The sequence below is a fragment of the Cornus florida genome, unplaced genomic scaffold, assembly GCF_030987335.1.
Source record: "Cornus florida cultivar Cherokee Brave unplaced genomic scaffold, ASM3098733v1 CherokeeBrave_3.0.0_Hap2_Chr07, whole genome shotgun sequence".
Taxonomy (NCBI): Eukaryota; Viridiplantae; Streptophyta; class Magnoliopsida; order Cornales; family Cornaceae; genus Cornus; species Cornus florida.
Genome location: NW_026775577.1, coordinates 8,956,440 through 8,982,536, shown reverse-complemented (window position 1 = coordinate 8,982,536; position 26,097 = coordinate 8,956,440). Strand labels below are relative to the sequence as shown.

Below are 26,097 nucleotides of genomic sequence, written 5' to 3'. Positions count from 1 at the left end.
TATATTCTCCTTAGTTGTGATCAACCCTATTACCGGAGTTTCCATTGGACTTGTTTGAGCTCTCATAACTGTTGCTGTTCTTCCCATCCCTAACTATTTCTTCAATAGGCGCTCCACCCGTCCTCCTCAACAACTCATCAACCTTCCTCTCAATGCTATCTAAGTTGACAAGAATCTGTTTCGTTACAATCTCCAAATCACCCAACACCAAATTCTGGACCACCCTCCTCAACATGTTCGTCATTCCTTCTAAGGCGGCCGTGTTCTCTTCAGCGTGAAAAATGAAAATCAAATGGGAATTAGGGTTTTATGTTAGGTTAAAATTGTAGATGGGCTTGGGTCCTGGAAAATATTACATTTGAAAAAAAAAAAAAAAAAAATCTAATATTATATGAACTCAAAAGATTATAATTTTTTTTATTAGTAGGCTAGTAGCTTCCTATTTATTATTTTTTTAAAAATCAAATGGGCCAACTTATAAAATTAATTTTTTTAAAACAATTAACCACCTGTTTTAAAGGATTTATGAATTTTTTTTAATAGCTGATGTGAACATATTTAATTTTTTATTAATAAATGTGAATAAATTTAAAGAACTCATTATTAAACTGTCTGGTCAATAAAAAATAATAATAAAAAGAAGGTAAAGCACAGAAATCCCCTCCATAAGAATTTGGATCCTCTAAATTAAATTTTTTTTATCCTAAGTTAAATTCTCTACATATTGACACGTGACTTTTAAAATTTATTTATGACTTGTGTTAAACACGTCAACTAATTTAAAAAAAACTTAAAAACTGCGATGTTTTGAGATAAAAAAATTTTACCAAACTTTGAAAACTGCACCATTTTAAAATAAGAAAAATTCTTCATACTTTAACAACGTTAATATCGTTCTCTCTCCCTCATCTTTTTCGAAAAAGATAGTTCATTCTCTTTCCTCCTCTTGGAAATTTAAACTACAAAATTGCTCAGTTGGTTCACTCTCTTTTTCTAAAATCTAAATTACAAAATTCCTCTCTTTTTTCACTCTCTTTTTTTTTTAATTTAAATTGCAAAATTCAAATTTTTTTTTTTTTTTTTGAAATTTAACTGTAAAATCCATTATTGAGAATTTTAATTTGGGGACGTAGTTTAACACAAACAATAGATAGATTTTAAATGTCATATGATAACTTAGAGAAAATTTAACTTAAATGATCAAAGTCCTTTTAATAAACCCCTTGTCTATTTTTTTACAAAAGAACCTCTTGACTTGTACCCCTTTTTCAATAAATCTCCATTATCTATGTTTTTTTTACCAAAAAACCACTCAACTATGAATAGGGTTAAAATAATTGATATTTTGACCAAATTCTTTTTATTTAAATCTTAATTGTTCCGAACTTCAAAAATTTATATAGTTTATAAAATAAGAATCTAAAAATATAAGATTTGTATAACAAACCTGAATAAAAATAGACAATCTAAAAATCTATTCCAATAATTTTATTTTTTAAAATAAAATAAAATACTGGATGGGAGAGATTCGCATCAATGTCATTCTCAATCCACCTCTTCTCCTTCCTTCTCCTTATCGGGTTTTCACGAACTACATATAAAATATTTTATTTATCTCTCCTCCCAAATTCTTTTGCTTGAAAACTTGGTCAACTCCAATTTTAGCCGTTGGTTTTAACATCTGGTGCTCTTCCTTTGATAGTAGTAGTTTCGCCATGCATCACAAAATAAAATTTTGTTAGTATACTAATAACAGAGTCATAATCCGATTTATATTAGGCTAGATGAGACTAACGACCATTAACGACCCAACTACTAGTGAACCATGGTTCTATTTCTTCTTGTTATTGCAAATCATGAACAGAATAGCAAACAATTAATGTAGAGATTTTTTTTTTTCCTTTTAAAATGAATTAAATTATATATAATATGTATATCTGTATCTAGTTTGGAAGAGACGGAAAAAAGGAAACTCAATTAATTCATTATTAGGTTACCGTTACATCTTTTCACATTTATAAATCTCAATTAAAAAAAAAAATTCTGACTAGCTAATTGATTATAAAGGTAAACTATATAGGATGCTCATTCCAATTATAAACAAAGAAATAATTCCATTTTTCAAACCTCCATATTTATCACATGGTTTATATTTGAATCATTCCAAATATAAATAAGTAACCTTTTCTAAATATACAAATTTATAATTACATGTGCAATAAACAAAATTAATAATAGATTTATTATTGATAACTACTTTTTACAGTCATTTGATTAAATCCGTTGGCCATAGTAACTTTCCATACGAACAAATCATACTAGCCGTTGTCAAATAAAGCAACCAAAATAATTTTAAATTAGGTAACGGATCAGCACAAATAATATATATATAATTAAAATAAAAAATGTCAGTTTACCTAGTCCATGCATCAAATTTATACACACATTCATTTAAATACGTGCCATGAAAAATGTGATACAATCCAAAAACAGTCTGATTAAATTAACAATAGTATACTAAATACATAACCAATACTTCTAAAATACAATATATTATATTAGCTTTAGATTGTTGTGAAAATTTCACATATTTATAGAAAAATATAAAATATAAAATTCAGACATAATGATTCAAACTAATGAACAATAACACCAATGAATAATCAAAGAATAATTCTCCATTAAACCGAATAATACATCATTTGAACAATATGGATATAAATATAAATTAAGAAGTAAAACGATAATAATAAAATAGGTAAGAAAGTGTTATAGGTATTGGCGAAACTAGTCAGCATCAAAATACAACCCAATCAGTTAGCAGCGGCGTCTCCTCCATGTGTACGACCACACGAAGATTAGGTCCAAATCTATATAAATGTAGTTGCTCATAAACTCAATATGTAAAACTACTCGTACCCTCAAGGAAAAAAAGATAGACAAATAATATTTTATTAATACGTTCACAGCAACATATCACACACCTGCATATCACTATACCATATGTAACGTGCAAGGTAATATAACCCCATAAATATTATTTAAATCATATAATAATAATCATCCTTATAAATATAATAAATAATTATATTAAATACTATATATATTTATATTAAAATATCTATAGCAGTTATTGGATATCCCACAAACTTGCCTTCACAATATTGAGCCACAAATTATCAGAATAGGGAATACTTTTCTCCACACTAATATACAATAATTTTTCAAAATATAATTCAACAAAAAGATGGCCGTTTTTTTGCTTTAATTTTTAACAAAGGAAGCTATTAAGAAAAAATTCTTTGTTTGGTTTTCTCCGGTATCTTAAATTGCACAAAAAAGCAAATACATTTTGTTTCTAAATAATAACTAAATAAACTAGATTCCTCATGAGCGAAATTTTATAAGCGAAAGTCATGCAATGCCTGCGTCACACTCCACACCGTCACTATGACCCAAAATAGTATTTGCCCAGTAAAGATTGGATGACTAATTACAACCCAAGTTCATGTACCTTTTAATTAAAATAATAATTTATAAATCTAAATTTGAGTATACATATAAACCCCAAACCCTCTCTTCATAGTTACGGTTGATAATAGAATGAGAAATAAAACTCTATCAAATGGTGTCATGTTACAAGCCCTAAAAACCTGAGCAGAATCAAACACATGCAACTGTCTACAAAAAGGTAAACTGCTGTGTGACAAAATAAAACGTGTTGAGAATAAAATTGGTGATGGCAGTACAACAAAGATTTTTTTTTTTTTTTTTTTTTTTTAATGACGTGGAACTCTTGCAATTACCCGCTCTTTGAATTTGTAATTACCAGATAAACCTTGACTATCCATCCGGTCTCACAGTGCGAGTAGCATTTTAAGTAAGAACTTGCAGAATGGCGAGGATTCGAACCCACACCCAAACACTAGATATAATGGTCCAAAACTTGAAGGCTCGTCCTACCAACCATCTTTGCTACGCCCACAGGGATGGTATAATAAAACTATTCCTACATTCCTGGTGGAAGTTCCTAATTTGATGAGATAAATGTATATTACATCCAATGAATAATGATTTATGACCGAGTTGAATTGTTATTATATATATTCTATTTATGTAAGCGTGGTGGTGGACTATATTATATGATGTCATAATGACGCCACGTAATGGTACTCAAAAATAAAATTTGTAATCACTTTCGCCACTTCCCACTACATAGTGTTGGGTAAAGTTGGTAGAGTCCACCATCTTGTTATTTTTTATTAAAAAATAATAATAATAAATAACAACAACAAACGATGTAAGTTACTAAACTAATTTTGTTTTTGACAGATTTAACACTGCAACAAATCAGTGTTTGCATCAACTAGTATTTGCACAATACAGATTGAATAACTAGAAGATTACTTAGATTAGCTTTTAATTAATTTGTAATAACAATATACAAATACAATTTTGAATTCCAAGACCTCATTTGTTTCCATATATAGATCATTGAGTAAACCATTAACTGTCAGAGTAGAATTAGGAGGGAGGTTTTAACATTAACAGCTGGAAAAAGTAAAGACTATATATATATATACACACACTTGTTGATATCATCCCAGACACTACAACGTGTTGATATAATCCCAAAAACTACTTTAAGAAGTAAGAGAAGTTAGGTTTTGAAGATTTCGTTGCAAACAAACGTGGCATTGTATTAACCTTATATTAAGCAATTTTATTGCTTTAATATCGCAATTTTATCACATTCAAACACAGTCAAACGTGTTGATAACATCCCAAACGTTACTTATAAATACAGTTTCACCCAAATCAAATCAATTCAACTGTCGCACATTTACAATTTAACCCAGTAAAAGCCCTCTAAATTTAGCCTATATATTTACACTCAATCACTCTATACATATAGGACTTGGTAAAACACACTAAAAACTGAAACATTTGGAGAGAAAAAAACACACACAAAAAAAACCACCCATTGATGGCCACCCGTGTTGTACGTCCAAAGCTCCTCCATAACCTCCGCTACTTCGTCAAGCCTCTCAACTCTGCTCCGACGTCCACCGCCACCCTTCCGCCTCTCAATTTTGACAGAAAACTGGTTACCAACGTATCAACATTACCATCAACCACCACCACCACCTCTGCTGATTCAATTCTCAATCTTGATAGTGCCAAGGAGCTTTTCTCGACGGTTTCGAGTGTGAAGCTGGTGCGGTCGTCGATAACGCTAGACGTGGTGGCGATGGAGCAGGTGGTGGATTTGGGCATGTGGGTGATGAATTCCAGGCTCATGGAAGTGCCTGTCTTGCGTGAGACTATATTGGGGACGGTAAAGCATACGTTTTTCGAGCATTTCTGTGCCGGTGAGTGTCCCGAGGAGGCCTGCCGGACGGTCCTCAAGCTCCGGGACGCCGGCCTGAGAGGAATGCTCGATTATGGGTTGGAGCATGCAACGGATAATGAGACGTGTGATCGGAATTTGGACGGATTTATTCAGACCATTAAATCAACCAAATCGCTTCCACATTCTTCTGTAAGCTTAAGTTGAAAAACTCAATCTTTTCCAAGACATTTAGTTCAGTATTTAAAAACATAAAACAATTTGAGAATTAGAAGAATGAATTTTTTTTTTTTTTAAATAAAAGTCTGAAAAATCTTTCATGATTTTTTGAAACTTAATTCAGAATTCTTAAAAATTGTTTTCAGAATCCATTTTCAAATTCTGGGTATAGGGCCCACCACCCTTCTGACATTCTTTTTTGGAGTTTCAGACTCAAAACTATTTTCCTTTTCAAACATGTTGTCAAAAATGTATATTTTTCAGACTCAATCCATTTTTTTTTACCTTTTTTCTAGTTAGACTCAAAAACCATTTTTCCTTTCAAACATGTTGTCAACAATGTATATTTTTCAGACTCGAAACCATTTTCCTTTTCAAACACGTTGTCAAATATGTATATTTTTCAGACTCGAAACCATTCTCCTTTTAAACATATTAAAAGATGTTTACACTTAGTATGAACATAAAATTTAGTACCTGAACTAGGTTTGAGATAGAGAATGTAAAGATATCAAAGATGAAAAATAGTCATTATATATTTAGAGAACCATCAACTTTTTGCATTTTGTGTTACATATTACATTGACAACACCGTGAATGATTGATCGAAAAGATGAAAATTTTACCCCCACAGGTTAGCTTTGTCATTGTGAAGATGACTGCAATTTGCCCTCAGAGATTGCTCAAGCGAGTGAGTGATCTACTAAGATGGGAATACAAGGACAGTTCTTTTGATCTGCCATGGAAACTCAACACTCTTCCAATTTTCTCCGAGTCCAGCCCTCTTTATCACACACTCGAAAAACCAGAACCTTTAAGCCCACAAGAAGAGCATGATCTCCACTTAGGCCACCAAAGACTCCTAAAGATTTGTCGAAAATGTCTAGAAGCTGATGTCCCCTTAACAATTGATGCAGAGGACACATCGGTTCAACCTGCCATCGATTACTTCACGTACTCTGCCGCGATCATGTACAACAAAGATAACATTTCAATCATTTATGGGACAATTCAGGCCTATTTGAAAGATGCAAAAGAGAGACTGTTGAATGCATCGAAAGCTGCAGAGAAACTAGGTGTGCCAATGGGGTTTAAATTGGTGAGGGGAGCTTATATGTCAAGTGAAAGGCAATTGGCTGCTTCTTTGGGTGTTGAGTCTCCAATCCACAATACCATTCACCAAACGCACGCGTGCTACAATGATTGTGCTTCTTTCATGCTCGAGAAGGTTGCTCATGGCTCCGGTGCAGTAGTTCTTGCTACCCACAATGTTGAATCAGGTAAGGAACTAACACATTGTATTTAGAACTATGTTAAGGAATTGTCAATTGTAGTTATATTGTTTTGACATGTAAGTTGTTGATGGTGATAGGGAAAATGGCAGCCGCGAAAGCACTAGAATTGGGGATCGAAAAGGAAAATTTGAAGCTCCAATTTGCTCAGCTGTATGGAATGGCTCAAGCACTTTCTTTTGGTTTGAGAAATGCAGGTTTTCAAGTTAGCAAGTACATGCCATTTGGACCTCTAAATCAAGTTTTGCCCTACCTTCTAAGGAGGGCTGAAGAGAACCGAGGGCTCTTGTCTACTTCAACCATTGACAGACACCTCATGAGGTAAACTAGTTTGTTAAAAAAGGGTATAAGAATCTATAGAACAAAAAGGTTGATTTTGGTTTCATATGTTGTTTTTTTGTTCTTCGATCTACTTGCAGGAAGGAGTTGAAGAGGAGACTTAAAGCGAAGATTCACTTTGAAGAACGATCAAGCCTCTCGATGAATCAAAATTGTACATGAACAACTACTTTAGCTTGAAGCATATTTGTGTTGTTTCATTTGATTTTAGTGACACTGCAGTTTCAGAGATGTATGTACTCTTCTAAGTTTTATTAAACTGCAAATCCTGTTGATTTGCTTCATCTGTGAACATCCACAAGCATAATATTCTAGCGTTGATCATGAAATTTAACACATAATTTCTGCATATTGTGTGGTTAGGGATGATGATCTCTCTCACTAAGTGCATAATATGTCACAATAAAGGTCTCAATCTGATGAGCTGGTTGACTCAATGTATGGCATGGGATGGGACAGCAGGGTCTCAATTCATTGAGGGTGATAGGGATGCATGAATGAATGATGAAGTCCGAACAAAGTGAGCCGAGCCCGAACAAAGGTACCTGCGTGAATGAAAGTGTGTGCCTTCTGAGTATGTCGAAAAAAAGAGGAAATTTTTTACCATGATGAAGTTGTTGGGAAACATGCTAATTTTAAAAACTTTTTGAGGGATTTTGATTCATAGATCTTGATTCATCACATAGAGACAAATTTTATGCAAAAATAAAATATGATGTATCATTCAATTAATAGATTGAATACTTACATCAAAGGTCTGAGTAAACCTTTAAATCTTTCCTCTAAAGTGAATGTTCTCACTTATTGTAGATCCCTTAGGAAGATGCCTTCTCCTTGGATTTCCATCTTCTTGGTAATTGTTTTGCCTTTAGGAATCACTCATAAACCTCCATGAATGACCTTGGAAAATTAGGCTTGTGGGAACCTCCATTAGATAAGAACATAAACCCTAATTTTCTAGAGAGAGAAAATAAATTCATTTTTCCTTCCTCTAAAAATCACTCCTAAAATATACATAGACCATGTATATTTATAGGCAACATAAAGGTAAAGAAAATGAAACAACTAATCATTCTCAATCTCTAATTCACATGTCTCAAATCTAATATGATTCCAATATCAAGTTAGGCTATGAGTGAGAATCCATTGGGCTTATTATTTTATTGGTTACAATGAATTAATAATTGGCCTGGTCCATGGACCCAATTCAATCAATTCATAAATTAATTTCTACTCCACTAAAAGAAATTAATTGAACTCCAATTAAATAATAAATAACCTCTAAGTCGATATTGCACTTTGACCCCTCTATGCATAATTAGTTATCGGATAAATAAAGCCATCAATCCGACTACTTAATTAATATATTTATTTTGGTACCATTGATTATTTCTGGCTCGATCACAATAAAACATTTGTTTGACAAAAATAATAATTTAAATAAATAAATATATAATAAATCATTTTGTCTAAAAACACACGAAAGCCTTCGAATTTACTTTGTGATCAACCATAATCAATACAAAATAAATACAAATAGTAATGATACAAATATTGAAAATATAACCCTCTAACTATTAATTACATAACTACCCAAAGTGTCGGTCTAAGGATCCCGAAGAATCCGCCGAACAAATCAAAGTAATTATTAATTAATAAAAGAGTCTATAATTTTCTCATGCTTAAGAGTCAAATGCCATGACGATGATAGGGAGCAATTGCATACGACGGCTCTCGCAATATATCTCAACTTAACGCGGATCCAGTTCAAGTCTTAATTAATTATAAGTCCATCCATAATTACCGACTATGAACCATTTATGATTACCATTTATATTCATGTATTGATCACTATCACATACATATATAAATATCTCTCGTAATCAAATGGACACTATCAATTCCAAAATAAATTGAAACATAATACATTGAATCCACCAATTATATAAATCATAAATATTTCAGATATGTCAGGAACATATGTCACTTTAATCCAAATAGGAATTTGCTATGCTAGGGCATATAAATCCCAACAGCTCCCACTTGCCCTCATAGCCAATTCAAATTGCATCTAACTCCAATGTTATCCAGGTGTTGATCAAAACTATTGATCGATGACACCTTTGTAAATGGATCAACAAAGTTGTGCTCCAATGCAATGTCATAGCCATGAGTACATATTCTTGCCGAACAATATCATGTAAGACATGATACTTTCCTCTCACTGTACCTTGTTCCTTTATGGAACCTTGGGTCATTGGTTTGGACTACTTCTGCACTATTGTCACAACATAGCTCAATAGGCAGGCTAGTATACTCCACAACCTCTAAATCAGTGAGATTAAACTAATAGGCTTCCTTTGCTGCCTTTAAGGCTGCAATATATTCCACCTGCAGGTTTGAGTCAGCAGTTGAAATCTGCTTAACAATCTACCAACTGATTTCCCTTCCATTAAGTGAACATACACTAAGTCATGAACCTCATAGTATCTACTTGTGATTGAAAACCAGAACTAGCATACCTGACTAGGACCATATCATCACATCCATAAATGAGTATGATATCCTTGGTCCTCCTTAGGTACTTAATGATATTTTTCACAATAGACCAGTTATCAAGTCTAAGATTGGATTGATATATTTTGACTATCTCTACTATGTAGCGGATGTCCTATTTGGTATAGACCATGGCATATATAAGACTTCCATATGCCAAAGCATATAGTTCCAGTCTCATTTGCTCAATCTCCTCTGCTAGTCTTGGAAAACTACTTACTAGAGAGAGCAATCCATATTAATAAAGCAAGAACTCATTCTTTGAGTTATGCATACCAAACCTAGTCAAAACTTTATCAATGTAGGATTATTAAGATAAGCTTATTTTCCTTTTAACCTGATCTTGCAAAAGCTTGATCCTAAGAATATAGCTTACATCTTGAAGATCCTTCATTTCAAAGTAATTGAACAACTACCTATTTATTGATGACAAAACTTCCACATCATCCTAAATGAGTAGGATGTCATTGATATATATAGAATCAGAAAAATAATGACATTCCCTTGTACACTCATGATTTATTCACTAAGAAATCTTCTGGTATCTTTTTGTAGATTAACTTGCCTTCCATAAGTATCACCCTACTAGAAAGTTCTACAAGATCCCAGAATTTATTAGAATACATAGATTCCAACTCTGATTTCATAGTAACTCGCCAAAACGATCTGTATCCATATCGGTTCACGCTTCCGTGTAGCCAACTGGGTCCAACTCATGTTTAACAGGGATGTCCATAATGGTCTCACCTAAAAACATGATTCTGTCGGATTGGATAATAATCCTCCCACTACATCAATGTACCGATGCAGGAATCTGTGTACTAGATGATGCTGACGCATCAATAGGGAATTCATATATTATTCTCAATCTCTATAATAAGTGTGTTCACATGTGGTACATCTGGTACTCATACCATATTCTCTAACATTATGTTACTAGGTATGTGATTCATAATATGATTCTCCTATAGATAAACAGTGAATGTAAACAATCAACTTTTATCATTGAGATCATAAAATAATCCATCCTAGTGCATTTAGAGTAGCCATCAAATCAAGCATGCCTATAATCTGCTTCCAACTTACTTGTCCATATCAAACACACATGTGCAAGACTACCCCATATGTGCATGTGATTCAAACTAAGATTTAGTCAACATCACAGCTCAAAAGATATCCTTGAGATACACTATGATGGAATACAGTTCATAATGCGCATTAATATCATTAACGCTAAACTCTTAAATGAAAGAGATAATGTAGCATAACTGTTCATAGATCTAACAATGTTAAGTGGAATTCTGTTATTCCTATTTGACACCTCAATGCATTGAGCATCAATTGCGGAAAACTGGTACACAACACCCTCATTGACTATTTAGTCTTTGCACTATCCCAAGAAATACTCATATCCACGATCAGATCGAGGTGTTTTGATAAGTTTACCTAATCTGTGCTCCACATCAGTCTTGACACTTTCAGAATATACCAAAAGTTTAAGACTCTTGTCACATCAGATAAATTTATCCAAAACTTGAGTAATCTTGCTTGGATGTTCATAAGACCACACGTGTTTGTGTGTACCAACTCCAATTGTTCTTTATATCTATTTCGTTTGGCTGATTAAGCCCTTAGGGTTTTCTATCCTTCAATATAAGATTCACAAGTTGGTTTAGGCTCCTCTGCCTCACTAGGTTATAAACTTTCTTTGACCAATCTTTGAATCTCATTTTGATTGATTACAACCCAATAATAGACACTAAAAATACAATGAGTCAGGAATAACAATTTTTCTCTTAACATTCAATCTAGAAGATGCAACATTAATTTCTACATCCTGCAAATCTTAAAAGTTTGTGATTATAGTACATTAACCATCTTTCAATGCACCAGAAGCAATCGCATATCTATTCAATTTTATAAAACCAGTTTTACTAAATAACAATCCAGTTTTTATAAACCACAAGTGAAACAAGAATTAGATAGCGTCTTACTTTTGTGCATAAAGATCGTTCTCTAATACTAATATCCTCATACTCTCTAATTTCAGGTGTAATACTCCCACTGACTTAGCTACAACCTCGACATCAGGTCAAAAGATAAATATATATCCATATCATCAAGGCTTCTGGATTCCTGAAATCCTTGCAACGAATTGCAAACATGTTTAGTGGCTTAAGAATCTATCCATCAGGAATTAATAGATACAACCACATAACATGGCTCAATGATTAAATATATATATTTTCCTATGCCACGTCATTGCTTAGACAGTTCGTCCTTCATTGCTTAGACAGTTCGTCCTTCAGTGTCTTAGTTAGCGGCAAAAGAAATAATTTCCTTCACCCTCGACATACACTGCCTTATTCCTTTTAACCTTTTGGATACCCATATTTTGTGCTAGCCTAGTCCTGTTATCATCCTTCTTCTTTACTTTGCCCTTCCACTTGGGCCTAGAAGAAGATGGTATAGACTAGGTTAGATTAGTAGGAACGCCTATACTTTTGATTATCCCTTCATCTGTTACCAATTCTATAAGAATATCAGCGAGTGTGAACTCAAACTGATTCCTTATTTAGTTCACTCTGGAAAAACCGAACCACTTTGGTAACAAGGCAATAATCATGTCAATTTGAAACTTACCATTCAAGTCAGTCCTATTGACCTCCAGTTCAATTTTTAAATAATAAATAATCATTTTTCAAAATCCGATATCAAACTGGAGTTCCTCAGGCTATCTTGATGATATTTAAATTTGACACAGTACTTAGGCATATACCCTATCTAATCTCACTAAAACATCTCATTAAGTATCTTAAAATAAAGGAATTAGGTATAGGAGTATTAAATACATTTTGTACCCTTACGTTGTGAATAAAATATCTAAGTTCCTTATCCAGTCATTATAAAAGAGGTCCACATACATTGAATATGTTAGCAAGCAGATAACATGGATTAGACATAATTAATCTGAATATAAATGCATTCATACAATATGTAAGGTGAATTATTAATACTATCATGTATATTTAAAATTAAAATGAGTTTGTTAGCCACATAATATAATAAATCTCAATTGAATAAGAGATCATTATCATTATTGGTGAACAATCTCTTTTAATTAATGCGGGTCCCTCAACTCTGTAACATAATAAATCAACCAATCAATATGTCAATAACTTATCCTGTTGGAGGAGTTCATTATTACTATTATAGAGATTCATTTGCTATTAGGTGAGCACTTCCATAATAATATGTGGGTCCCTTAACCACTGCATGAAAAATCGGATAACCAATACGCCAATAACTTATTCGGTTGGCGAAGTTTATTATTGTTATTGGCGGGCAAATCCCATCATCTCCATATCTCTTAAGACAATGCCTTGTCTATCTATATGAAATGATTCCCGATTATGTTTAACCTTTCTAAAATCACCTAGTATAGACCACTCCGTTTGGGAGCTAACACTATTGATTTTAGATTGAGTGTATAACGTTATTAAAGCTCTAATGAAAAATAAAACATTAAATATCTTGTCATTATAATCTAAACTCTTTAAATCATGCGTAGGGCCTTATTTTTAAAGATCTAATTACAATGAACATTTAATATTTTTATTTTCATGAGACAACCATTCTTGTAATATTAAGACTCTTCAAATCATGCGTGGGGCCTTATTTTTGAAGATCTAGTTACAATGGTGTTAATAACGAAAGCCATGGGGCAATGTATAAAAATCCCCGCTCCCACTCAATTTTTAATCATTCATAATTATGATTTTCATTTTATTCATTTACATGATATAATGCATGCAAAATGTCTTGATTTTAATCCAATTAAATTTAGAAAATATTTGGACTTTAAATGATTCACTAATATTTAGTTTGAAGCACACTATAAAAATAATTTACAAAAATAATTTTTCGTTTCCCAATAAGTGGCCTCAAATTAATTAGTAATTAAATCCAATTAATTTTCATAATTTAATTAATATAAATCAAGTCATTTAATTAAATATCATGGATCCAATGCATGAACAATAATTATTAACAATTAATTATTCCATACATCAAATAAAAAAATAAATAACAGATAAAACAAATAAAAATGGCCAATGAATTTAGCTTTTAACATTTAATTGCTCTAAGTATTGCGTGAGGGACAATCAAAGGCTTGTAAACACTTGCAAAGACTTGTACGCGTCTGGATTGGTCAAAAACAGCACCTGGGATAGCCAAACAGCGCTTGGAACGCGCCCGTAGGGACCTGCACGCACTGGCACGCTCCTGGGGTTGCAGCAGCACGTCCCCACGCGCCTACACACGCTAGGAGAGCGTGTAGCATGTCCCCCACGCACCTGCACGCGTTGGGGTGATCAATAGGCGCATGGCACGTGCTTCACGCGCTACCACGCGCTGGTCAAAGGGTCAACTCATGCTGGCGCGTGAGGACCACGCGCCAGCTGCATACAAAATGCCGGCTCCCTCTGCGCGTGAGAATCACGTGCATGTTTATTAGGTGCGCATTGAGCGCACTGTGGGCTGCGCTACATGGAATAAATCCCTTCGCTGATTGTAATTCTGTGGTAGAGATTCCAATTGCACCATTTAATTATGTTCCGCGAAGCATGTGATCATTTGACATTCCTCCAACGTCGCCTCGCCTCCGGCGACCCTCCAGTCGTCGAAAAATCACCGAAAATTCCAGAAAAATAATTTAAAAAATTCCAAAAAAATTAAATTTAGGCTCTAAAAATTCTAGAAAAAATTCTGAAAAATTTCTAAAAAATCCCAGAAAATTCCTGAAGCCTAATTTAACCCTCTTGGACTTTCTTGAAGCTTCATAGCATCCTTTGACGAAGATTACATGGCTTTAAAAATATTTACAATTTGAGATACAATGGAAAAAATTAAATTATATCATTGAACTTTCAAACGGCTAAATCAAAGCCTTAATTACATTCATCCAAAGATAAAATTACATTCAATGAACCTATAAGCTTCATCCATGGCCCATACATACATCAACATTCATCCAATCACAAATATACATACATCATAATCATATAAAAATATATACATATGCATATATAATATTTGGATCCATGAATGATGATTTTCATAAAATCATGATCTCTAGTAATGAATCAAACCATGCTCTGATACCACTATTGGGAAACATGCTAATTTTAAAAACTTTTTGAGGGATTTTGATTCATAAATCTTGATTCATCACATAGAGACAAGTTTTATGTAAAAATAAAATATGATGTATCATTCAATTAATAGATTGAATACTTACATCAAAGGTCTGAGTAAACCTTTAAATCTTTCCTCTAAAGTGAATGTTCTCACTTATTATAGATCCCTTAGTAAGATGCCTTCTCCTTGGATCTCTATCTTCTTGGTAATTGTTTTGCCTTTAGGAATCACTCATAAGCCTCCATGAATAACCTTGGAAAACTAGGCTTGTGGGAGCCTCTATTAGATGAGAACATAAACCCTAATTTTCTAGAGAGAGGAAATAAATTCCTTTTTCCTTCTTCTAAAAATCACCCCTAAAATATACATAGACCATGTATAGTTATAGGCAACATAAAGGTAAAGAAAAGGAAACAACTAATCCTTCTCAATCTCTAATTCACATGTCTCAAATCTAATATGATTCCAATATCAAGTTGGGCTATGAGTGAGAATCCATTGGGCTTATTATTTTATTGATTACAATGAATTAATAATTGGCCTGGTCCATTGACCCAATTCAATCAATTCATAAATTAATTTCTACTCCACTAAAAGAAATTAATTGAACTCCAATTAAATAATAAATAACCTCTAAGTCGATATTGCACTTTGACCCCTCTATGTATAATTAGTTTTCGGACAAATAAAGCCATCAATTCGACTACTTAATTAATATATTTATTTTGGTACCATTGATTATTTCTGGCTCGATCACAATAAAACATTTGTTTGACAAAAATAATAATTTAAATAAATAAATATATAATAAATCATTTTGTCTAAAAACACACGAAGGCCTTCGAATTTATTTTGTGATCAACCATAATCAATACAAAATAAATACAAGTAGCAATGATACAAATATTAAAAATATAACCCTCTAACTATTAATTACATAACTACCCAAAGTGTTGGTCTAAGGATCCCGAAGAATCCGCCGAACAAATCAAAGTAATTATTAATTAATAAAAGAGTCTATAATTTTCTCATACTTAAGAGTCAAATGCCATGATGGTGATAGGGAGCAATTGCATACGACGGTTCTTGCAATATATCTCAACCTAACGCGGATACAGTTCAAGTCTTAATTAATTATAAGTCCATCCATAATTACTGACTATGAACCATTTATGATTACCATTTATATTCATGTATTGATCGCCATCACATACATATATAAATATCTCTTGTAATCAAATAGACACTATCAATTCCACAATAAATTGAAACATAATACATTGAATCCACCAATTATATAAATCATAAATATTTCAGATATGTCAGGAACATATGTCACTTTAATCCAAATAGGAATTTGCTATGCCAGGGCATATAAATCCCAACAGAAGTCTCCAACCAAGTTTCGCTAGGACTGGTTTGAAGAGCTCTTCTTTGAATCTGAGATACTCTTTTCTATTTGGAGAGCAAAGCTTAGACCAATTAATCCATTTTCATCTGAAAATTGGATTCTTTTACCATTCCGCCAGAATTGAGACATTTTGCTTCTATGAGAGTTGCAAGCTAAGTCATACAATTCTTCTCAACGGGCATGGCTATCACACTTGAGCGGGCTTTTCCAAGTGGTAGAGGGTTTTTTTTCCCTCCTCATGACTAGGGCTGCCAATGAATCAAGCCTAGTTAAGCTTAACTTTGTTTAGGTTCGGTTCGTTTGTTTGTGGACTCAATTCAAAATTGTGACGAGTTCAAAAGGTTGAATTCGGATTCGGACTTGACTCATAGGCTTGGCTCATCAAAACTTTTTCATGAATTTAACGAGCCAATCCTGAAATTTTCATGAACAATCTTATTTTTGTGTCTGAGAATATAAAAATGTACATGCCCATTAAAAAGTTACCAAACAAATTGCTTTTTAGATTAGCTCCTATCGCATTTAAACCAAAGAGAAAGAGAAAATTACCATAATCCTTTATTATTATTATTTTTTTTTTATCTTTATAGACTTGAATCATCAATCTTCTATGTTGCGTTTGGTGTGCATGAATGGAATAGAATGGCCATTCTAGCCATTCCTTTGTTTGGTATACAATTTAAAGTGGGATGCTATTCCATTGGAATGAAAATTTATTCCACAATTAAACCTATGGAATGGCCATTTCATTTCCACATTATTTATTTATTTATTTATTTTTATTTTTATTTTTTTTTAAAATCAAGTTCCCAAAAAACCTTCATATTCTAAATCCAAGAAACACCACCGCCACTGCCTCCCACTGCCATTACAACCACCGTTGTCTTTCACTACCACCACTTCTATTGCCTTTCACCACCGTCACTGCCACCGTCACCAATGTTGCTGCCTTCGACCACCACATCGTTACCTCCACTGCTTCCACCACCGCCAACTTTCACCATTGCCACTATCTTCCACCATTACCACATTCGACCACCGCAACTTCCATTGCCTTCCACCACCGTCATTGCCGCCACCACCATCACCATTACCGCCATCACTACCGTCATTGTCACCATCACCACCACCACATACACCACTGTCACCTTCCACAACCACCACCATATTGCCGCCGCCTCCACTACCTTTTACCTTCACTGCCTTCCACCACCATCGTTGTCACCACTTTCCGCCACCAGCGTCACCTCCACTACCTTCCACACCACCACCATTGTCACCTCCATTGTCTTCCACACCACCACCATCGTCACCTCTATTGCCTTCCACCACCACTTACACCACTGCCGCATTCCACAACCACCACACCACTGCCACTGTCACTGCACTGCATTCCACCATCATCGCCTACCCCACTGACGCCATCCACCACTATCACCACTACTTCCACCACCACATTCCACCAACACCATTACCATTGGCAGCCACCACCATCGCCGCCTTCCACCATTGCCACCACCGTCGCCGCATTCCAACACCACTACCGCTTTCTACCTCCACCACCATCTTTACCGCCATCCAGCACCACCACCATTTCTTTTAAAAAATTATAGAAAAATATTATTTTGTTATTTTAGTTTATTTGTCACTAAAAGGGGTATTTTGGAGAATTCAATTTAAATTCATTTCATTCTAAATTTTAAATTACCAAATACTATAATGGTTATTATCATTCCATTCCTACGTACACATTTCATTTTTGTAACCAAATAATAGAATGAGAATGACTATTTCATTCCCACTTACATTTCATTCCATTTTTGCACATCAAACACAATATTACTTCCAAAGTAAAAAAAAAAATCAGGAGGATTCTGGTTCAAATGGTCATTTAGAGGGATTGAAATTGCTTACTAGGGATACTTATCTACATACATTTTAGATTTCAAATCTTCAAATCCCATCTTGGAAGACATCAAGTTGTTTCTATCTTCTGAAGTGAGATGGGCTCCCATAATTTGTAACTTAGGATGCCCATGAACAGGGATGGAGGCAGCATAGGACCAGGTGCACGTGTCCCCTCTGGATTTTTTCCTTCCCTTATTTTTTTATATATATTTTCTTATAATATGTATATATTTTTTAGAAATGTGTAAAAATGCCCCCCGCCCCCCTCAAATTTCTCTTTCCCCTGTATACTATATATATGTTTCCTTATTATTATTATTTTAAAAATTGTTTCATTATATTTAATTTATTAATTTACCTCATCCCAAAAATATCAATCTCTATGTAATCATCCATGTCTCTCTTCTATATATATACTCTATAAACACTAATTTGTATGTGTTTAGTGTACAATGTGCTCCGAAAAAAAATTCCTGCTTCCTCACTGCCCATGAAGTGGGCAAATTTGACCTTATTAGCTTATTGATGTATTGAACAGTGCTGTTTCATCTATAATTTCTTAATAATATATTCCGTACTACTTTTGGGTTTAAAAAAAAAAAAAAATTACTAAGATAATAAAATTAGAGCCAAGGTCTTGATATTCCATTTTTCAATTTAAATTAAAGGCTAGAATGTAATGTCCACCTGCAAAAAATTTAATAAAAAATTCAAGGGATAATTACACTGACTTCTCCTTAGGTTTCGTCATTATACACTAACCTCCCCTCTTGTTTGTCAAATAACACTAGCCTCCCCTATGGTTTGCATACTCATAACACTAACCTCCCCTCTGTTAATGAAAAGCACTGTTACTTACGAAAAATGATGATGTCATCAATTTTTAATTCTCAAATTCCTATTATACCCTTTAAAGCTGTGCAAATAAAGCAACTAAAGTGTCTAAAATACCCTATAATTATTTCTCCCCCCTCCAATTTCTCTCTCTCTCTATCTCTCTCTCTCTCTACTCTATTTCCTCAGTTCCCGAGCTGACTTAGGCGAGGAACGACGTTTGGAAACGGATGCTCGGATTGACCAAATGCCGACGCTGAAGCGGCAGGGATGAACCAATGGTGAAGGTGAGCAAAGGTGAGACTGAAATGTCGACAATGGACTTGCGACGATGCTCTTACCTGCAAGCATAAAGAACGGAGGCGAGTGAGAGCTTGGTGATGAATGGCGTTCAAAAACTCTGAACAATCGGCAAGGATAACGTCTTACCTGCGGTGAAGCTTGTAGTCCTGGTTAAATCGCACTGGCAACGACATAAAACTATCGACACAGCTAGAAGTCTCCATTGAAGTCGACGGGAGTGGAGCCTCAAACCACAGCAACAATATCGGCAAGAATAGCTCAAAAAACATTTTCCGATGACAAAAAACCTCCATTAACTCCAGCACAAACCTAGACCTAGAAGTCCCTATTAAATCTCTCTCTCTTCTTTGCCGTATCTAGACACCCAATTATATTTTCCCACAATCCCACCTTCAACGCCACCAAACCATGGACCCGTTGCCACCTTCCTATTGGCTATAGTTTCAACTAAATAAATAATTTCTAAGTGAAGAGAGGAGAGAAACAAATATTGTATTGAATTGAATTCTTTGTTGTGTTCATATCTAAACAACAAATACCTTACCCTATATATACTATTCTCCCATAGACCTTTGAACTTTTCAAGACAATCTCAACCACACACATGATACATGCACACACTTGATACATGTACACTCTTGATACATGTATCCACTTGATACATGTACAATAATAGATGCATGAATGAACATATACATGAATGAACATGGCATTAATTATTTTTAACACACCTGTAATACCCCTAGTTTTAAAAAGGATAAAATTGGGATTTTTATTTATTTATTTACTTAATTTTTTTGTATTGATTAATTGATTTAATTATATGATTTAGTTGTTTTGTTTTTCGTAAGTGATTAATAGTGTGTATTTAAATTAATATTGTTTAATTGTGAATAGTGGGTATGTATTTAATTATTTATTGTCTTGAATTTATTTATGTGTTTTGAGTGATTATTTATTTGTTTTCCTTCTTGAATTTATTTATGTGTTTTGAGTATTATTTATTTGCTTTCCTTATTTGTTTTACATGTAATTAATTAATTAGGTTTAGGGTGTTACGATTATGTAATTATGGGTGCCGACTTATAGGAGGTTGGAATTAGGGTTAAGTTTTTATGGTAGCCTATATATTTAACTTTACAAGTTTGCTAGGGTTTAAAAAAAAAAAAACTTGTGCTCGTAAGAATTCTTGAAAGAGAAAACAGAGGCACACATTATGGTTTTGAGAGGAAACTATATGGGCCACCAGTTAGGAGTTCAACCGTGACCTAAAGGTCGTATCAAGGAGGAAGGAGTGGATGGATTGTGGTATTGGAACTGAGCAGTAGGAAGGTTGCCGGTCGTCCGTTTGTCGAAAACTCCATAGACGATGTTGTAAGGTTTCAAACTGAAATTTAAAGGCAAGTTTCATTCTATCTCCTTCCTGTAAACTTGTGTTCTGTGCATTCTATATAGTCTCCAGGAATTAATTAATTTTTTTTTAAAACTGGTGTTTGATGTATATTTGCGGGGCTGTAAACTAATTAACGTATAAATAACTCAGATTTGCTTTCTTTGCATAAACTGTTTGGATTATGTTTTAAACTCTGGTAAATTAATTCATAAAGGAATGTAAGGAGTTTCTAGGACTGTTGGGACTTATCTTGCACCTTAGGAACTTTAAGAAAACTTTTGGAATAGAGGATGGAACTTTACCGGAATCAAGGAAGACGAACAGAGAAACATAAACTGTTTTTATTTTCAGTTTAGATTTTTGTCAATTAATTCATAATGGAATTGGAGAAGTTTCTAGGAGTATTTGGGCTTAAATTGAACCTTGAAAATTCTTAAGAAACTTAGAACAGACAATTGGAATTTCCGCTGGAAGCGAAGACGAAGAACAGAGGAAGCAGAGAGTGAGAAACGGAGGCTGGGGAAGTGGAGGCGGCTCCACACTTCAATGGAGGCGGCTCCATTGAAGTGGAGCCGGCTCCACAAAGAGTTGAGGCGGCTCAACTTAAAATTGGAGCCGGCTCAACTTAAAATTGGAGGCGGCTCTAATTTGCTAAATGCCCAGTACGTGGGTTTTTGTGGTTTTTTTGATTTCAGGGGCTTAAATGAAATTAATGAAAAGTAGCGTGGGGTTTTAGATGTTTAAAATTAACCTATTAAAACCATAAAATAGTTAGTATATGCTAGTGTGTTAATATAAATGGACATCATGAATTTTTTTAAAAAAAATTAATGTGCATGTTGTCCAGGAAGGAGAAAGTCTTAAATTTCTAATTTGGTTAGCCAATTGAATGGACTGAATTGAAAGATATTTTAGGGATGTTGTACCAAAGATATTTGTGATATATTTAAGTTCCATGAGGGTTGGTTGGGTTGTGGTTGTGGACGTCATGTAATTTAAATACATTGTTGCATGCTGTCAGGAGTGGAGGAGTTTTATTTGCCGGTTTGTTTTAACTAGTTTATTTTGGTAAGTATAAAATACCATTGGGGTTGTATATAATGTGTTGTGAGACTTCTTAGTTGACATATTATGTCAAACACAGGTTTTAACATGGAGGATTAAAAAGGACGTTAAGTAATGAAACGATAATTTTCATGTCGTCAAGGATTAAGAAGGATTTTCATTACTAGTCTTTGTTTTAATAATATAAATGAACTAGTATGAGAGTATGGTTAGGGATGTCTAGTATAATGTGCTCAGCTCATATTTCTGATAGTCATTATACCATGGTGTGGGTGTTAATTGATGAACTATTAAAATTTCTGTTTTGTCAATTGGATGGATATGGATGGTTTAAATTGTCTATCAATGCTTTAACAATTTAAATGGAAGTTTTATGATTATAATCATATACTGGATGAATAATTTGGTCATACATATAATAGACTGTATTTATGTTTATTTTGGAGTATGGTTGATGAATATTTATTATTAATTTGTCAACTATATTGGATGGAGGATGGTATGCACCGGTATGGGACGGTGGCATACTAGGTATGGATTAGTTCAAACATTATAACCTACCTATTCTGGATTGAGGTGTGAATTTACCATAAAGGTTCAGTTCCACTCATATTTGTGTCATATCAATTATGAATTGAATGACCTAATTTGGTTTCCGGATGGATTGTTATACTTATATCAGACCACTATAAAAGATGGATAATATTTTGTATTAGAAGTATACGGACTTTATATACATATTATTATGGTGTCATGGTATGAGCTTGAGTCTCAGGATCATGGTTAGGGTGCGTATATCGCCTAGGATGGATAACTGGACACACGTGTTGTTCCCTGGTAGGTCTAGATACGCATGACCACAGTATGTGCGATTTGCATGGTATCTCTACTCAGGCTGAGACAGACCTATTGGACTAGTGAACGTCCTATAGTGTGTATCTATATCTATATGGATTATTTTAGCTATTGCCGAGCTATCTAGGATGTGTCTGCGTATTACCAAGCTTAGGGCTTGATCGTGGTGATGCAGATACAGACACTCACTCTTCCGACTATATAGAAGTTTCTTTCTTATTTTAGTTTTGGGTTTTAATTCTGTATTTCATTTACAGTTGAAGATTATTAGGGGTCCACTTGGTGGATTCCCAAGTTGTAAGACTTGGAAGGTTTAAATTATATTAAAATTTTATTTGAATGATTTTTCGTATTTAGAATTCTTATCAGCTTATTATTATTTTATCTTATTTCATTTTGTTTTTATATTCTGTGTTCAATTACCTATTAATTGTTTGGTATCCCTCGAATCTGTGCCCGTACTTGATCACCCGTGGCTCTAGAATCGGTTAATGCCATGTTGTGACACCCAACAATTCTCTAAAGTATTCAAACTTATTTTTTGGAAGTACTTTGGTAAAAATGTCCGTAACTTGGTCTTCTGTCTTACAATACATGAGTTGAATCTCTTCATTCTCCACGGCTTCTCTAATGAAGTGATGCTTGATTGCAATATGTCTTGTGCGACTATGGAAAATAGGATTCTTTGTCATAAATTTTGCAAGAGTCCTCATCAAAATGAATGGAGTACCCATGCTCTACAAGCTGTCCAACACTTAACAAATTTTGCTCCAAATCCGGAACAAGTAACACATCCCGAATATGCTTTCTTCCTTTTTTTGTCTCTATGGCAATAGTACATTTTCCCTTTGCTTGGACCAAGGCACCGTTTCCCATCCTCACTTGAGAATTGGATGAAAAATCAATCTCCAAGAATATGTTTTTATCTCCGGTCATGTAGTTACTACACCCACTATCAAGAAACCACACATCATCATTTTGTTCCGATGTCGAATGACAAGCATAAAACATGCTCGTTTCACCTTCTTGCTCTTCGGAAAAATTAGCTTGCTGATTTATTTTCAACCGGTAATCTTTTTGAACATGTCCAAATTTCTTGCAATTGAAACATTGAGGTTTCCCCCAAAACCAACAATCTTTGTCAACATGGCTACTTCGCTTGCAAATTCCACAATTTTGTTGAGTGGACTTTATATTTCCACTTCTCTCAAAATTATTTCTTCCTCTTCCTCTTGAATTTCTTCCTCTTCCTCTTCCTCGTCCGTGTCTTCCACCTCTAGAAGATTCGCCTTTGGATCGATCAAAACTTGATGGGTATTTTTCTTGATTTCTGGAACTAACATTGAGCTTGGATTGAAAAGCACTTTCAATTGTCTTTTCGGAGCGCTTACTCAACCTTTGCTCAAATGCTTTTATTGAACCCATCAATTCTTCAACACTCAAGTTTTCAAGCTCTTTAGTCTCTTCAATAACAGCAACAATAGAGTCATATTTTTCCGGCAAACTAATCAGAATTTTTTCAACAATTCTTTGATTAGAAATATCTTCCCCATAGGTCTTCATTTGATTTACCACCTCCATAAGTTTAGAAAAATAATCTTTCAACAACTCCATTTCTTTCATTTTCATATTTTCAAAATCTCTTCTCAAAGATTGGAGTTTTACAGTTCTTACCTTTGTGCTGCCTCTATACCCCTTCTCAAGAATATCCCATGCCTCCTTTGCTTTAGAAGCATTGATAATTCTGGGAAAGATTGTATCAGCAACTCCTTGTTGAATCAAGCCTAAAGCTTTTGCATCTTTCTTCTTATGATCTTTCAATTGTTGTCTTTCGGCATTCGTCAAAGTTGTTGTATCCTCTGATTCATCATACTCATCTTCAACATAATCCCATAAATCATATGAGAGAAAAATGGTCTTTATCTTCACATACCAAAAATCATAATTTTCCCCATCAAAAATCATAATTTTCCCCATCAAAAATGGGAAGTGCTGATTGATGGGCACCTTGGTTTTGATTGCATGTAGTCGCCGTCACAATCGTTCTTCTTTGGGGTTTGTTTTCCCGTCAATAAGCTTCATGCCCAGTTTGCTCTTGATTGAAATCAAGCTCTGATACCACTTATGTTGGCTATAGTTTCAACCAACTAAATAATTTCTAAGTGAAGAGAGGAGAGAAACAAATATTGTATTGAATTGAATTCTTTGTTATGTTCATATCTAAACAACAAATACCTTACCCTATATATACTATTCTCCCATAGACCTTTGAACTTTTCAAGACAATCTCAACCACACACATGATACATGCACACACTTGATACATGTACACTCTTGATACATGTATCCACTTGATACATGTACAATAATAGATGCATGAATGAACATATACATGAATGAACATGGCTTTAACACTTCCACCACTATGACTAGACCCTCCACCAAAAATCAGAATCTCCAAGGCTTGATAACAAAATAGAGTGAGAAAAATAGGTCTGTTCATAGTTACCTATGTTACCTACCATAGAAATGATAGAATTGCAAATTGATTTTCAATCTAACACGTATCTACATGGATTTCCAAATAATGCAAATGAATGGGATTGAGTCTTTAATTTTACAACTGTAATGTCCATTACCATTTATAAACCACAGAACACTTATTTTGGGTCTGCTTAGGTGAAGGATGAGAATTGGATTTGAGAGATGGGCTTTTTTGTCTTTTTAAAATTTGTCATTTTTGTAATAAAATACAAATAAATTTAATCTGGGCAATTTCAGAATTTCACTCCATCCGTTAACTCCGTTCATTCAACATCTCTAACAGGGGAGGTCATTGTTATTTGGCAAATAAGAAGGGAGGTTAATGTATGATGAAGAAACCTCAGGGGAGGTCAATGTAATTATCCCAAAATTCAATAACTAATAATTCAAGCTTTACTTTTTTCCCTTTACACACATTATAAGTTATAACCTTAATAATTATGAGACCATTACATGATGCAATGGGAAAATTTTAAACAATCAAAACTTTGTGTCAATAACACGAGTATAATTATAAATGTACCTCAAATAATAATAAATATATATATTTTTAACTTACATCATATTTTTTTGGTTAAATTACACTAACTTCTCTTGAAGTTTAGATAAATTACACATTATGAGTAGACCGTTCAATATTTATTACTTTGAACTTTGCTGAGTTTTAACCCGTATACTCAACAACACCCTTAGTATTTTCTTTCCGATCGACCTATTAATGTTTTATAAAATGGTTAATTACACTCACAATTCCTGAGGATTAGATCGGATTCGGAATCAGATTAAAATCTTATGCACTAGCATATCTAATTATTAGTTTAGATGG

At 33.8% G+C, this 26,097-nt stretch overlaps 3 protein-coding genes across 3 annotated transcripts; 2 read left to right on the top strand and 1 right to left on the bottom strand.

Annotated features, from left to right (window-relative positions):
• The first annotated feature begins 4,769 nt into the window (after positions 1 to 4,769).
• On the top strand, positions 4,770 to 7,186 carry LOC132267444 (proline dehydrogenase 2, mitochondrial-like). The gene is made up of 3 exons (XM_059768607.1): positions 4,770 to 5,542; positions 6,204 to 6,849; positions 6,942 to 7,186. Exons 1-3 carry the CDS (start codon positions 4,988 to 4,990, stop codon positions 7,184 to 7,186), a joined length of 1,446 nt encoding a protein of 481 aa, XP_059624590.1. The 5' UTR covers positions 4,770 to 4,987.
• A 10,122-nt stretch (positions 7,187 to 17,308) lies between these two features.
• LOC132316215 (uncharacterized) lies at positions 17,309 to 17,788 on the top strand. Its single transcript, XM_059814721.1, has one exon. The coding sequence runs from the start codon at positions 17,309 to 17,311 to the stop codon at positions 17,786 to 17,788; it is 480 nt and encodes a 159-aa protein (XP_059670704.1).
• A 5,605-nt stretch (positions 17,789 to 23,393) lies between these two features.
• LOC132316214 (uncharacterized) lies at positions 23,394 to 24,704 on the bottom strand. The gene is made up of 2 exons (XM_059814720.1): positions 24,402 to 24,704; positions 23,394 to 24,284 (listed from the first exon to the last, which is right to left on the bottom strand). Exons 1-2 carry the CDS (start codon positions 24,702 to 24,704, stop codon positions 23,394 to 23,396), a joined length of 1,194 nt encoding a protein of 397 aa, XP_059670703.1.
• Positions 24,705 to 26,097: the final 1,393 nt, after the last annotated feature.

Coding starts and splice junctions, on each gene's coding strand:
- LOC132267444 (XM_059768607.1), top strand. CDS start 4,988: ATGGCCACCCGTGTTGTACGTCCAAAGCTCCTCCATAACCTCCGCTAC. Junction 5,543..6,203: donor AATCGCTTCCACATTCTTCT/GTAAGCTTAAGT, acceptor TTACCCCCACAG/GTTAGCTTTGTCATTGTGAA. Junction 6,850..6,941: donor TACCCACAATGTTGAATCAG/GTAAGGAACTAA, acceptor TGATGGTGATAG/GGAAAATGGCAGCCGCGAAA.
- LOC132316215 (XM_059814721.1), top strand. CDS start 17,309: ATGTTGCTGCCTTCGACCACCACATCGTTACCTCCACTGCTTCCACCA.
- LOC132316214 (XM_059814720.1), bottom strand. CDS start 24,704: ATGGGGAAAATTATGATTTTTGATGGGGAAAATTATGATTTTTGGTAT. Junction 24,285..24,401: donor GGTATAGAGGCAGCACAAAG/GTAAGAACTGTA, acceptor AATCAAATGAAG/ACCTATGGGGAAGATATTTC.